Below are 14,829 nucleotides of genomic sequence, written 5' to 3' on the forward strand. Positions count from 1 at the left end.
GGAAATTGTGTTCAAAAATAAAAAGCATGACGTTTTGGGATTCTGACTGTCATCAGCTACGGGGTAGGCAACAAGATCAAAACGTCACACTCAGTTTTGGCCTTCAGAGAGTGTTTGTCTTTTTCTTTTTTTTTCTTTCTTCCTTTTTTTTTTTTAATCAGATCAGCTGTTTATTTTTGGGCTGTACTCTCAAATTCTAGCTCAGCTTTTTGCTTAATCTGCAAGTGAATCATACCAAGAGGACATCTTACAATTTTAGAGGTGATGACATACTTAAATCAAACTGAGCAAATTTAAGATCAAGCAATACTTATTGTCAAGTTACACCCTCTTGAGCCATGCTCTGTATCTTGAGACGTGGTGATTGACAGGTCACTGGGCTTCCCAGGGAAAGTAAACTGCAAAGGCCAAAGAAAGCCTCTTGGCTATAAGTCCATCAGAGACCCACAAGTACAGCTCAGGCTTGTGTTGGTCACCGAGCTGCCAAGGAGAGCAGCCACGGGAAGCTTAGGCCAGTGGGACCTGCTACATGCGACTAATGAGTTTGCTGAAACACTTTGAAACACCAGAGAGAGGAGCTAAATGTGTCATGTGTCTACAAGTAAAGAAAGAGAGACATATGTGCAGCACACGACTAGAAAGGATGTTTGTTTGATGTTTCCAGTGTGTAAACTTGAGCACACATAATAGTGAGAGCATCACTGATTTCAAACACTTCATTATAAGTCCAAAGAAGTGTGTTATGTCACAAAGTCACTGATTTAACAGCAATCATGGGTGCAGTGCCTCGGGTGTACAGTGTCACATGTGCATATAGGTGTGATGATCACACCACATTGTGCGAAACCCTAACTCCGTGCAGTTCTTCAGGAGAAATTGGAGTGAGAGCAGCCTGGTAGAAGATGTCTGCGGAGGGAAGGGATGCGTCACTGGATTAGTGCCTGAGAATCTGTCCCAGTCTCTTCCTCCTGAGCTTCTGAGACGCCTCCAGAAGGGCACGACACTCGCTGCTCGTTTTCCCTCCGCTAAGCCTTCCACATGAGCCAGCCAAGCCTTACCTCACCACCAGGATGAAGAAAGAAAAGAAAACGCATGCTTTACTGTTTCTGCTCCTGCTTCGCTTCACCTTGGGTAGGCTTTGTTTTTCTTTTTTTCATTTTTGTTTTGTGGTTAAGACTTCTTGCCTTGCTCTTATCTGGTTAATCCTCTAACACACAGAGGGCATGTCCATCTTAGTGCAGACTGCTCTTGTTGCTTGTGCTTCATATTTAAATGTGTAGTTCTGTCTTTGTTTGTATTTTGGTAGTATAAACTTAAATCCAAATATATTTATGATTCATGTCCCTTCTCATCCTTCTCCCTGCTTTCGGTTCCTGCTCCTTTTAGCAAGTGAGTGCAACAGTTATCACTTATTTACATAAGCATTTCCTTTAGAAACAGAACAAAATACTGACAAATCTATATGATTAATGTGACATCACATGGAGTAGCTTGTTTATAGTCATTATTTATGTCATTATTTTATCATTTCTCTTCTACTCAGATAACTTGGATCATGTTTATTTGTTTTCTCTTAAAGGGCAATCAGACTATGCTCCATATTTTTATGATAATGGACCTAGCAGTACAAATGGGAATATGGCCTTGTTAAGCATCTCTGAGGACACACCAGTTGGTAAGTCTCACATGCAATCTAATGATGACTTCAACTATCACAGGTCCAGTTAATTTCATCGTGAGATGAAGTTTAGTCTAGTTTAAATGTGTTTATTTTAACTGTGTAAGTGTCACGATGAAATGATCGCACTGCTATGAGGCTCCAGCTAATCACTGTAATACCTTTTGGATTGTGACGTACATCAAGACTTACAGGAAGAAAACAATATGGGTGGTGGCTCATCTGACCTGATTAACAAACATGCCATTTACACTGAATAAGAAACACGGAGAAATAAAGGCAGCTAACAAAGCCAGCTAGAAATGTCATGCTTTACCTGCATTTGATAGTTTGAAACTATTGTTTTACACTATTGTCATATGTTTCCATATAGGAACACAGATATACACCCTGAATGGCACAGATCCAGAGGGGGACCCAGTACGATACGGTCTGACTTTCGAAAAGGGCTCTAAAGAATATTTTAAGGTGGAACCCAAATCTGGAAATGTGACTTTAATTCAGGAGCTCGACAGAGAGGTGAGCCTGTCAATGAGAATCTTGTTTTGAAAATCTGTCACCACTGTGGCTCAAAGTGACATTTACCTTTTCTTTGTAGAAACAAGATGAAATCTCTGTACTCGTGAGCATAACGGATGGTCGAAATAAAGTAAGTTCTTACCATTTATGTGATAAATTTTTGTTTATACTGACTTGTCAAGAATTCACTGCATTAATAGCACCATTTCTGCTTTCATAACTTCCAATCTATTATCTTTTTACAGTTGTGTCGGTAACACTACATTGTAATTGTGAAATAAAACAAAAATAGATAGACCTGCCAAAAGATATGTGATATCTGCTCCTACAAAATTATGTGAAACAGAATGAAAACCAACAGCAGGAAATTTTACTATGATTACAGTGTGGCCTTAATAAAATAATGCATTTAAATTGTGTAACCTGGAAATTAATTTTGAATTGTTTTTATTTGTGATTGATATTTTGTTCTTTTTTGTGCTTTCAGGTTGTTGAGACAGTGAGAGTATTTGTCACTGACGCCAATGATGAACCACCTGAATTTCAAAACCTGCCTTTCATCATTGATATCCCAGAGGTACAGTATATCATCACCTAATCTAATCCATACAATGAGTCCCTTCTAAAGGTCTTGCAATGCCATGATCAAGCTTTAAGTATGACGACTGAGTCAAACAATAATAATAATAATTGAGAATACAGTGGGTTTTAGGTTTATAAAATCTCTTGTCTCTTTACTAGGACTCTGTTCCAGGAAGTAGCATCTTCAGGGTCCAAGCATCGGATAAGGATATAGGCTCAGGAGGCAGTGTCTCTTATTATCTACAGGTAACTTTAGAGCTCCATTGTTATGCAGATGATGCACAGCTATGACCCTGACATCTCTTTGTGCAATTAGTGCTGGATGAAAAATCTTTTTGAAACTGAATTAAAACAAGGCTACCACTAAATTTTAGGACCAGATTGGATGCTTCATATAGAATTTTAAGCACTAAATCTAAGCATTTATTTTGGTTCTTAATAATTTTTTAAAGCTCAGGTGCAAAGATTTATCAACGTGTCCAATTTGTATTACATGCAGAACCAAATATTTCCTATCATTTAGAGACAAAGAAAAATGTATACTTTTAAGTTGTCTCACTCAGGCTACTCTATCTATCTTTACTCTGGCATGAGCATTCAGACTTGATTGTAAGATGTTGCTAATCACATGTAGAGCTGTTAATAGCTTGGCTTCAGTTTACACCGTTTGACCTCCTGCATCCTGGAATGCACCCTGAAGTCTGCCAACAAATTTCCAAAACTTTATTTAACAGCGTGAGCAAGCGTTTCTTACTATCTAAATCTTTTTACTCTTTTGTGCTTGCTTTTTATTGATGCTCTTTTATTGTTTGATCCCATTTGCACTTTGTAATCCATTTTAAATAAACATGTTATCCTTGTTATTATGAGGGCACCATTATTATCCTTATAGTGATACTGTTAACTGGCTTGGTATGGCGCTAACAGGCAGGGGGGTAAGACCAGAGGTCGAGGTGACATCATGAGAGCTGTGGCACCATGTGGAGTGATGGGACAGTGTGTGGAGGGGAAAGATTAATCTCATACCAGAGAGCAGTCTGGAAATGGTGTTACTTTAGTGGATTAAATTTCAATTACATTTGAGCAAGGCATTAGGGGCTTAGGTTTGGTGCGGGCCAACAGCTGACAGCACAGTAGTTGTTACTGTCAATGTGTTAACTGTGAGGAAAAAACTGTCAAGGAGGAAGTGTGTCGAAAAATCAAGTCAAGGTTGATAGTGAGGCAAGTTGAGAGTGATTAGAAGAATCTTTGAAATTAGCTTGATTGCACTGTACTGCTAAATTCAAGTAAAACTAAGTAATGTGTTTACTGTCATCCTAATCCACTCTGTCTCTGTGACTGTCTGCATTATCAGACCTCCCCGTTTGCCAAGTTCACCATCGATGGGCACAGTGGGATCCTTAGGGTCAAACCAGGCGAGACTCTGGACTACGAAACCACGCCAACACATTTTGTAACAGTGGTTGCAAAGGTGAGAAGTCACTGTTATCCTTTGGTTTAGGGTTTTTCCCATGGTTAAACACACAGTCATGCATCTTTGCCATTCACTGCATTTGATTATATTGCATTAATCACATCTATGCTCAGAAAAAAATATAAAATTACTAAAGTTTATCTGTAAGCACACAATATTTTTAATTGTCTGGGGTCTACCTCTGCACATGAAACAAGGCAACATTGGGGACATGGCAGTACAGGGGTCTGGAGTTTGCTGCTGGTCAAAGGTCATGAAAAGTTCAGTCATGACTAAGCTTTCTGAATGCCAACACTTTTGCTGAGTTTTCACAGTCAGTACATGTGAAGTAAACGAATGTCTGGTGAAGTGTTGCTCATAGTGGGAGTGACTTGAAGTGTGCCTCAGCTCTGTGTCTGCAAATTAACAGACTGAAAGTATAACCACTTAAATCCCTGTCTTTAATGGTGCTTGGCAAATAAAATTGATACTGCAAAGTTATGATAAAACAAATATATAATTGTTTTTGGTATAATCTTTTCCATCAATTGTCAGTCAGTTTAACTCTAATGGTTAATCTGAGGAAAGACATTACCACATTATGTCCACACAGAAAAAGGTCTTTGCATCTTTCACACTCACTGAAGCATGATAGCATAATTAACATAGCCAGGCAAATGAAATTACGGATTCCACTATTTACAATCATATTGAATTTGACTGGTAAGTGTGGATGAAGAGGTTTACATTCCAATTTACGGACAGCCAGACATCCTACCAATGAGCCTGATAAAATCATACTAAGCCATGCCCAGTTTTTAAAATGAACATGTATTGCCAAAATTTTATTTGTTTTATTTTGTGATACTATTTAGCTGGTTAGCAGAAACCAAATTCATCAAACCATCTTGAAAAAGACATTTGGTTACTCTTAGCCAGCTTTAGCTTTTTATTTAAAAATAATTTGTGGTGGCAGATCAGCCAAATCCTTGTTATTTTATCATAAACTGCTGTGTCAACTAAATCCACTGAAAATGAATAATTTCCATGAACATGATAAAATGCTAACTTTGCTTTCTGCCATTTTTTAATCTCAGGATGGAGGAGGAAAGTACAAAGGGAGGCATCAGGTGTTGACCTCCACAGCCACCATAACAGTTAATGTAATTGATTCCCAAGACATGCCTCCATCCTTCATAGGAACCCCTTACTTTGGCTACATCTACGAAGTCTCGGTTCCTGTAAGTCCTCCACTTTTCCACAGTTCTCTACACAACAGTGATAGTGATTAGGGCATCGGTTTTGTTTACATAAAGTACTTTTTTTTTTTTCCAGGGTTCTGAAATATTCACTGTGTATGCCAAAGATGGAGATCAAGGCAATCCCAACCCCATACATTATTCCATTGTGAATGGTAAGATACATACATCAAGAAATGAATTCCAATTTGAGCTCTTTTGACATTTTAATATCACATTTACACCATTTCTGGCATCGCCTTTCAGGTAGTGATGGTGTCTTTGACATAAATAGCACCAGTGGATGCATCACCCTGACAACTTATCCATCTCTGCTGAAAAATGAATTATATGAAATTAAAGTCAAGGTAATGTTTATCTCTCTGGAAATGCATCATCATCTCATTTAAGTTGATTTGCTTTTATGACTGAATGTGTTGACTGAATTTTTAACTCCAGGCGTCTGAGGTAGGACCAAATGATCAGCTGTTGGACTACGATGTTACCACGGTGACAGTCCGGGTGGTGGATCTCAACAACCACCCTCCGACCTTTTACGGAGAAAATGGACCACAGAGCAAGTTTGAGGTTACCATGTATGAGCATCCACCCGCAGGGGAGATCCTCCGGGGCTTTAAGATCACCGTCAATGACTCCGATCAGGTGGGTTTATTCCCAGATTTCACTTGTCTCAATGATCCTTCAATTCCCACTTGGTTTATTGGTCTGTGTGTATCTGCTGTACTTCAACAAATATTCATTACATTCCCTTCAGACATACAGCAGTGTTCTGTTACTTGCCAATAATTTTATGGAAAGCTGGTGCTCTAATAACCAAAATAGGAGTGTTTTTAAATTAATGTCTTGTTGACTTTGTTCCTCTGCGGACAGATGTACTAATACCACTGAGTACAACATTGCATAAATATCTGCCAACCAGCCTTAAAGTATGAGCAGTTACGCAACACCATTTAAAAATGTTTGTCAAATCTGTTCATGAATTCAAAATGAAAATGTTACTCATTATCCCATCATGTTTATTTTCTCCATCCTGCCTTAATGACTCATGTAACATTTACAAATCTTTTTTTTTTTTTTTTTTTAATTCACCCAGGTTTGGTGAAGTCATCTTGAGTCTGATGAACCTTCAGTTTCATTGATTTTCTTCACAGCTACACTCTTATTTCCTTTACAGCACCTACATTCTGCTGTTTGTTTTCCTTTGCAGGGAGCAAACGCTAAATTTAAACTGAGACTCGTGGGGCCTAGTCGAGTGCTGCGAGTGGTTCCCCAGACAGTCCTGAATGAAGCACAGGTGACCATCATCGTGGAAGACACATCTGGCATCGACTATGAAAAGGGACCAACCCTTTCTTTTAAGGTTAGACTAATGACAGCAACAGCAATATTTAATCTAGGGTTGTGACTAATGATTCCTTTCAGCTTTTCTTATCTTTTTATATGCTTTGCTTAGAACAGATATTTGATGACGTTCAGATAATTGTTGACAATAAATTTTAGCCATGCTCAAAGGCAGTCTGTCGGTCCACCGCTTAACAACTATTGATAGGCTGTTGTGAAAGTTTTACATTCATAGTGCACATAGGATGATTCTTAATGACTTTGGTGATCCACCATTTTTCCTCTAATGCCACTAGCAGGTTGGGATTCATAATGAAATATATCAACTGTTGGATCAATTACCATACCATTAACCTCAGCAGTGCTTTTTTTCTTTACAATGAAGGCAATAGCGTAGCTGTAGACTCTTGGCCTTGTTTGTTGATAAACTAATTGATTAATTGACTCAGTGTTTCAGCACTAATTTAATCACACTTTGCATGTGTCTGTCTGCAGCTGCTTGCAGTGGAGATCGACACTCCTGAGCGGTTCAGTGCGACAGCTGACATAGTGATCAACCTTCTGGACACAAATGACAATGTCCCCAAATTCACATCTGAGTATTATATCGCCAGGGTCCCTGAGAACTCCCCTGGAGGCACCAGCGTTGTGTCTGTAACAGTAAGTCAATCACGATTAAACTCTGCTCTAACCTGCACAAAGTGATTACATAATCCATCAATCCTCCAATAAATGCATATTACTCTGTGCAGTCCATTAGGTGAAAGCAGGTTGTTGCCAGACAAAAAAAGCTCAGCGGTCTCTGGCTTTGTTTTTGTTGTTCCTCATTATGAAATTCATGTCTCCATGCGACATCCTGGCGTATGCTTCCTGTTATACCTCAGAGAGGGTTATTATTAATAGAAATATTGGCACATTTGTCTCACCCTTTCTTTTGCACTGTATGTATCCTGCAGCCAGGCAATATGTCCAAGCTACGCAACGTGGAGTAAAAAGCTTAATTTTGCCCCAAGGTTAATCATGCTGACTTATGCCTTCATCCCTACTCACAACAGGAAGAGACTTATAACCCCCACCCTCCCACTGTACATGAGCTTAAGACCCTAGCTGACTCAGTCAGCTCCAGTAAAAAAGTATTCTGATCACCTTCAGTCACCTTGTTTGAGTTTGTTGCCCACCAGTGTATCTTAATTTTGTGAAAAGTATCAGATTGGTAAAAAAAATTCTTGTTTAAAAAGTTTATATTTTTCATACTTTATTAAATGAGCTATACGCATTCTGCTTCTAATCTCTGACCTGTTTTTTTTTTTCCTCCAGGCAAATGATCCAGATTCAGGGTCTTGGGGTGAAGTCAAATACACGATTTATGGATCAGGATCAGATTTGTAAGTAAAAACCTTTCACTCCTGCCAGCTTTGGTTTAGTCTGATCAGATCCTTAACTCTTCCACCTCCACAAAACACGTTTCACAGAATTAAAAACTATTTTTTAGGGTATGACTCAACACTCCTCAGAGGTTCAGGGTGTTTGGTAAACTCTGCCAACAGGACACTAGTTTTGATTCATCTTTGTCTCTTTGATGGAAGAGGCAAACAGGAAACCGGTTTGATTGGCCCCTCTGCTGCACAAACAGCTCACTCTAAAATGGCTGCAAGATTCTGGCTAATCTCCTAATTGGATTGGAGGGTTAAAAATAGACATCCTGGCCCGTCTCACATAGGGAGAGCCAATTAACATGCAATGTGACAGCTGGAGCCACAGAAACGGCAGCTTTGAAAAGCAAGGCAGCATGCAGTGAAGGAAAAGTGAGAATTTATGCCGGTCTGCAGGCAGCGACCTGAGTTAATTGTGCGAAAGTTATCAGTTTCAAGGCAACTTGTGAATTTTCACAGTGGAAAACGAGACAGCAAAGATGACTGAATAAGATGGCAGCAAGCCTGATGTTAAACTAGAAAGTACTCTGAAAGCACAAACCACCAAATGCTGTAGAATCCTTTAATTTGTCATTGTAGCACCATGTGTTTAAAATACTTATGTGATAATGACATATTTGAAGTCATTCTGAAGGCAAAAGATTTTGTTTGTAGAAAAAAGGCACAACGCTGTTGAACACTGGTGCAGTCTGTCACACGGCAGGGGGTGTATTATCATGCATTGCTGTCTGCCACAGTGTCTGTTTTTAGTACACCCACCTGGAAGTCAGGAAATCTCAAATTCTATGCATGAGTTCTTTGAAATAAGAAAATATTCAGATATTCTGTGGATCCAGGTCTGCATGAAAATGCTCACAGTGAAAGACCATCATGCTGAATCAGCTGCTAGTAGCCATGAGTTTTGTGGACCTGCCATCATCACCTGCCATGAAGTGTAGACGCAGACCAAACATCAACCAGTTATTTTTTGGCTCTCCTAACTTTTTGTAAAATGTAACTGAAATCTGTTCAGTTAGTTATAGAATCATCAGGTAAAGAAAAATACGGCAAAGAACAATATACAACAATTTGTAGAAATCAACGTGAAATTGAAAATGTACAAGGCTGATGAGACAAAAGTGTAACTAAAAAGGCAATAAAATTAAAGGTTAGCAACAATAAAATTCAAGTTAACAAACATTTGTGACAAAAAGTATAACATATAGAGACAGTTCAGTCCCCTGAGTAAGTATCAGTATATCTTTACTGCATGCTCCCTGACGGAGTCTGCTTTTTACAGTGAACTATTAATGTGAGTCATGTAGAGATTCACATGATGTGATGTAACTATCACTTGTGCTGTGAATTAAGATGCCTAGAAACACCTGGTTCGTTGGGATGTTTTCAACGCAGAACACGCAGCTGTGGCTGTGACTCATGCGCTGCCTGAACTGCTCTGAACCTGCAGGTTTGCCATCCACCCGTCATCAGGCCTTATCTCCACACAGCCGTGGACCAGCCTGGACGCGGAGGTCAGGTCTAAATACAACTTCTACATCAAGGCTGAGGATTCGGAGGGGAAGTACAGCTTGGCTGAAGTGTTTGTCACTGTCCTCGACATGAACGACCACTCCCCAGAATTTGATGACAAACTTCTGGAGAAGACCATGATCATTGGTACACCTGTCAGAATAGAGGTATATTATGCTGTATCATTTTACCCTTGTACTGAAAATAAAAACACTATTTTTAGTTTGTAGTGATGCTGACCTTTAGAAACCACTGTATGGAAGTCCAGGACTGCAAATATTAAAATGATATCATCCAAAATAATTAGAACTTCAAGTGATAAATTATATTTAAAAAAAAGACACTGTATTTTTAATTCATTCATGTTTACTGCCTAAATGATTATAAGACTGATGATATTCTGTATTTTTCTTATATTTATTTTATTGTCATCAAATCACATCAGAAGACCAAAACAAACAATGAAATGATCCGACTATCAAGTGCTGTTTTTATATCCAGAGCCTGACATAGCTTATTCCTCTGTGTGATCGAGCTCCATTGAACTGTTAGAAATGCATCAATGAGCCACAATGTTGTATAGTAAATTGTATTTCACTTATTTGTGGGCTTTGTGGCTGTGGCACTTTGGTTTTTTCTGTTCGGTTATCACACGGAAACATCACTGATGAAATATAAATCATCAGTCATCCCCTTTTACAGTCTGATCGCTGATCTCCATGGCCATATTGTGGGCTTTCTTGTGATGTACTAACACAACAAATACTTGGCTTTTGATTGATAAATGAACTCAATATTGGCTGTCCAGTATGTAGGTTATTGAAATTATTGAAATATTCAACCATCCTGTGTTATTCTGCTACTTTTTACAGGCAGTAGATGAAGATGCAGAGTCTCCAAACAACGTCATTGAGTACTCTATCATGACAGCAGATCCTGACAACGCATTTGATATCAACGCTGACACAGGGGAGATCAAGCTGAAGTCATACATCAAGTCCATGGAGATTGTGCAGAACATCACCAAGCAGAAGGACTGCAAGTGGTCTCTGGTGGTCCAGGCCAGGGACCGGGGCTCTCCATCTTTCAGCACAACAGCCGTGGTCAATATCGATATCACTGAGGCGGTAAGACCTGCTCTGACTCGCAGCATGCTCACAGAGCTTTCTACTCCAAGCCTAAGCTATAGACTGAGGCAGTTTAACATATGATAATAGGCACTGTTTTCATTGCTATGCAGCTGCTAATTTAGCATCCTGTTTCAGCCAGTCACATTTCATTTGTGTCATGTTCTTTAAAGGATAATTTTGGTCATTATCGACAAGTCCCATGAAGAGACTGAAATCAGCAATTCATTTATCCTTCTAACAAGTAATGTCTGTTTCGTCATATAGCTATGCCTCTATTGGCATAACTAATGGAAGCACTTTACATTATGTTACATTTGGTTTATCAGAGCTTTTTAACTAAAAGCAGCTGCCTGCTGTGCCAATTTGCCGTGTCACATTTCCCTTTGTTACAGTGAAAATGGCCAGTTTACAGTAGTTCCTTCATCCCAGCTTCTCTGACAGCACAGATAAGCAAACAGTGTCAAAACACATTGAACATGCAGTCATTGGTCTATTTTCCTTTTCAGAATGAGTACCCATGATCGTCATTATGAAAGGTTTGGTCTTCTATGCGTTTTAATAGTTTTGAAGGATAATGGCACAGAGAAATAGGCTAGGTGGGTGTAGCTACAAAGACAATACAATATTTATTAGTAGGATAAATTAATGCTGGTTTTGGTCTCTTCGCCAGATGTGAAATACAGATAAAAATATAAATGAACAGAATCATTATCCTTTAAAGTTTTCAGTCATTTTATGTTTTTCACTGTGTATTCATTCCTTCACTCTTCATGATAACATGACTCAGTGTTTTTGGTTTTGTTTCTGTGTTGTGTATCGTGCTTTTCAGATCAAAGGTCGAATTATTTCATACTTCATGGGCCTCAGCAAGCGTCCGCTGACTGTTTTTGGAATTTGTTTCAGCATTGTCATTTCCCTCATTTTTCTTACAATCTGCATATCCACAATCCTGTACTGTAACGCAGTGAAAAAGTCACGAATCAACCCTGAGAGTAATTATATTAAAGTGATCCGCAGAGTCAAGTGAGAAATAACTGATACCTTCACCATTACTCATTTATTTACCTTTAAAAATATATTTATTTTTTTACTGGTTGGCTTTTGTCTGTAAAAGAGTACTGGAGCACATGTGAAGGAATAATATGATAATATGATATAAGTTTCTTTTTTATTTTCCTTTTTTTATTTATTTAATTTTTTTAAATTGGAAAATATTATAGTATAGTTTGGGTTTTTAGACTACCAAAATCCAATTTTTGGCCATCTATCTATCTATCTATCTATCTATCTATCTATCTATCTATCTATCTGTCTATCTATTTGTATGAGCATGACTCAGACTATTTGGCTTTCAAAGTGACTAAGATGGAGCCTTTTACTTGGGATTTAAACCTGGATTTGCTCACTCAGTCTCTATTTTTCTCACACAAACATGCACTTCACTTTGTTTTGGTCTCGTGAACTGTCATCATTCTTGTCCAGGCAGTGTCTTATGCACCGCACTGCCAGACGCATTCCCAACAATTAGTCTTGTGCTTAGTTCTTAGCTTTGCATGAGCACTTGTGTACTGTAGGACAGAGGAATGTGGATGCCTGAGTGTGAGTGTGGAAGTGTTACATTGTTGGTAGACATGTTTGGGACTCCTCTGTCAGTGCTTTGCTCATCCATCCTTCATGCTTGCATGCTTCGGACAAATGCTGCGCTAACGCTTGGATTCAGTCACGTGGACTTGATTTAAACAATTTTATTTGTGCTCTTTTACAGACTCCTCTCAAGGGGCCTATGGCGGCCTTTTTAATGAAAAGTAGAGACAATCCTATGAAAGCTCTAGGCATGGTCACTGTTATCATTAGCGTTCTGGTAGGGGTGACTGTCTTGATCTCTACGGCTTTGTACATGCGCAACTCAAAGTCCAACAGGATCATGCCGGCACGTCGCGTCATTAAGAGGCGGCCCAGGGACCAGCAACCCTGGACCTTCAAGATGCCCATTGTTCATTTCAGCAACCCTGGAGACAAGTTTGTCATTGGTGACCCAGAGAACCGCCCCCAGCGAAACACCAGCAGCCCCCGGCTGAAGCCTCCACCCCCCAGTGCTCCTTCACTGCCCCCTCCTCCCCCATCTAACACACGGCCCAGTGACAGGCCCCGGGCGGTACCAACAATATCTGGTGCGCTGGCTTCCAAAGGCTCAAAGAAAGCTAAATCTAATCGCCGCAAAGATGGAAATATCAGCTCTGCTTTAGTCTCAGAGCTTAAAATGAAGCTGGAGCAGAAAATCATAGAGAACAACCAAGGTTATTATTAACACAAACATCTTGTTTGAGGTCACCCAATCCATTTTTTTTTACGACTCTACTGCTCTTAGCTCATCTACAGTCCAAGAGTTTTCACCTGAACCTCGTGATGATCTGGTGGGTGGTGGCTACCTTTTGATTATTCATGAGTATACGTTACAACAGGAAGGTTTACAGATATTTATGTCTTAATACGAGATATTAAAAAAGCGGGATCCGCTGCATCCTCAGCTGACCTGCTTTAGGGAAAGAGAGGCGAGAGCTTGAGTCTTTCGGTGGTGCAGTTGTAGATAATTCACCACACTGCCATCTTGAGGAGGATTACTTCATCTTAACAGTAAGATCCAACACTGTAAATTGCCCATGGAGAGGATTACTACTAAGACTTTCTGTGTATACATACATCTCACTTGAGGATGCAGCTGAATGACACGGTCATGAGAAACACCATTGCTTAATATAAAGTGCTAAAGGACCTGTGTGTTAATATTTTTACTGTGTTACATCAGCCGCTTGAAAGCTGAGAAGTTGCTCTTTTGTAATGATTACAATGTGCCACTGTAGGTTTTCACAGTAACACGAGCTGAGTTGCTTTTATTTATTTGACTGTTATTCTAGAAAAATGCTTTTATATAAATTTACATGGGTCCAATTTAAATGTACAGCATTGTATTATTTTCATTATTTTGGATATACAGTATGACAAGATATAAACATTTCCCAGTTGTATCTTGCAGCAGTAAATAACATGAAGTACAAATGAAACCATCTAACTCCACTAGTAGGATATTATTGGTAAAAAATTAGTTATATGCTTAAGATTTTCAAGCTCAGATTGCTATGTATATAACTTTACAGCTACAAAATTTCCTTTATTGATATACATATTTAAATATAGAATCTGTGTTGAACATTTAGGGTCCACACGCAGTTACTTTCCATATTACTCTCCAATGCCTTCAAAATGTTGGCAAACAATTTAATCGCTGTAATAAATATCTTGTATCTGACAATATCTTAACTTCTATCTTAAATGAGTTGAGATAAACTATATATCTTAACTATAAATTACAATTGCCTGGTTCTTTAAGTAACATATTTGTACTGTCTTTGTACTGTCTTGATTTTGAATAAATATTTGAAAATAATTTGGTCCATACCCTGTTTTGTCCTGTGGCTACATTTGTTAAATCTAGCTTTGTGTAAAATATTATTAATGAATTAGTGAATTCATGCAAAGCCCTATTGTCGCCTTACTATACTACGACCATTTTTATGACATTTTAAGGCTAAAAAAATTTTTGACTTTTTTTGGCCGAATTTGACGCCTTACTATACTATGACGTTTTTTATGACATTTTGAGGTCAAAAAAAATTTTGACTTTTTTTGGCCGATTTTGACGCCATACTATACTATGACGTTTTTTATGACATTTTGAGGTAAAAAAAAATGCTGACTTTTTTTGTCCGAAAAAAACGCCATACTATACTATGACGTTTTTTATGACATTTTGAGGTCAAAATTTTTTTTAACTTTTTTTGGCCGATTTTGACGCCTTACTATACTATGACGTTTTTTATGACATTTTGAGGTCAAAAAAAATTTTGACTTTTTTTAGCCGAAAAAA

General features: G+C 38.6%; 1 protein-coding gene across 1 annotated transcript; it reads left to right on the forward strand.

Moving 5' to 3' along the window:
• Positions 1–1,070: 1,070 nt before the first annotated feature.
• LOC121175418 (cadherin-related family member 1) lies at positions 1,071–13,597 on the forward strand. The gene is made up of 18 exons (XM_041029180.1): positions 1,071–1,131; positions 1,387–1,389; positions 1,580–1,675; positions 2,052–2,197; positions 2,277–2,327; positions 2,685–2,774; positions 2,939–3,025; positions 4,134–4,250; positions 5,330–5,473; positions 5,568–5,646; positions 5,738–5,838; positions 5,930–6,133; positions 6,699–6,851; positions 7,328–7,492; positions 8,150–8,217; positions 9,713–9,941; positions 10,647–10,901; positions 12,670–13,597. The coding sequence occupies exons 1-18, from the start codon at positions 1,071–1,073 to the stop codon at positions 13,210–13,212; spliced, it is 2,592 nt and encodes an 863-aa protein (XP_040885114.1). The 3' UTR covers positions 13,213–13,597.
• Positions 13,598–14,829: the final 1,232 nt, after the last annotated feature.

Source organism: Toxotes jaculatrix, chromosome 21 (assembly GCF_017976425.1).
Source record: "Toxotes jaculatrix isolate fToxJac2 chromosome 21, fToxJac2.pri, whole genome shotgun sequence".
In the NCBI taxonomy this organism is placed as follows: Eukaryota; Metazoa; Chordata; class Actinopteri; family Toxotidae; genus Toxotes; species Toxotes jaculatrix.

Bases quoted from the DNA above. Each gene is read 5' to 3' on its own strand.
- LOC121175418 (XM_041029180.1), top strand. From the start codon at position 1,071: ATGAAGAAAGAAAAGAAAACGCATGCTTTACTGTTTCTGCTCCTGCTT. The intron at 5,647-5,737 runs GTAAGATACATA...ATCGCCTTTCAG, and splicing joins ACATTATTCCATTGTGAATG to GTAGTGATGGTGTCTTTGAC. The intron at 7,493-8,149 runs GTAAGTCAATCA...TTTTTCCTCCAG, and splicing joins CCAGCGTTGTGTCTGTAACA to GCAAATGATCCAGATTCAGG.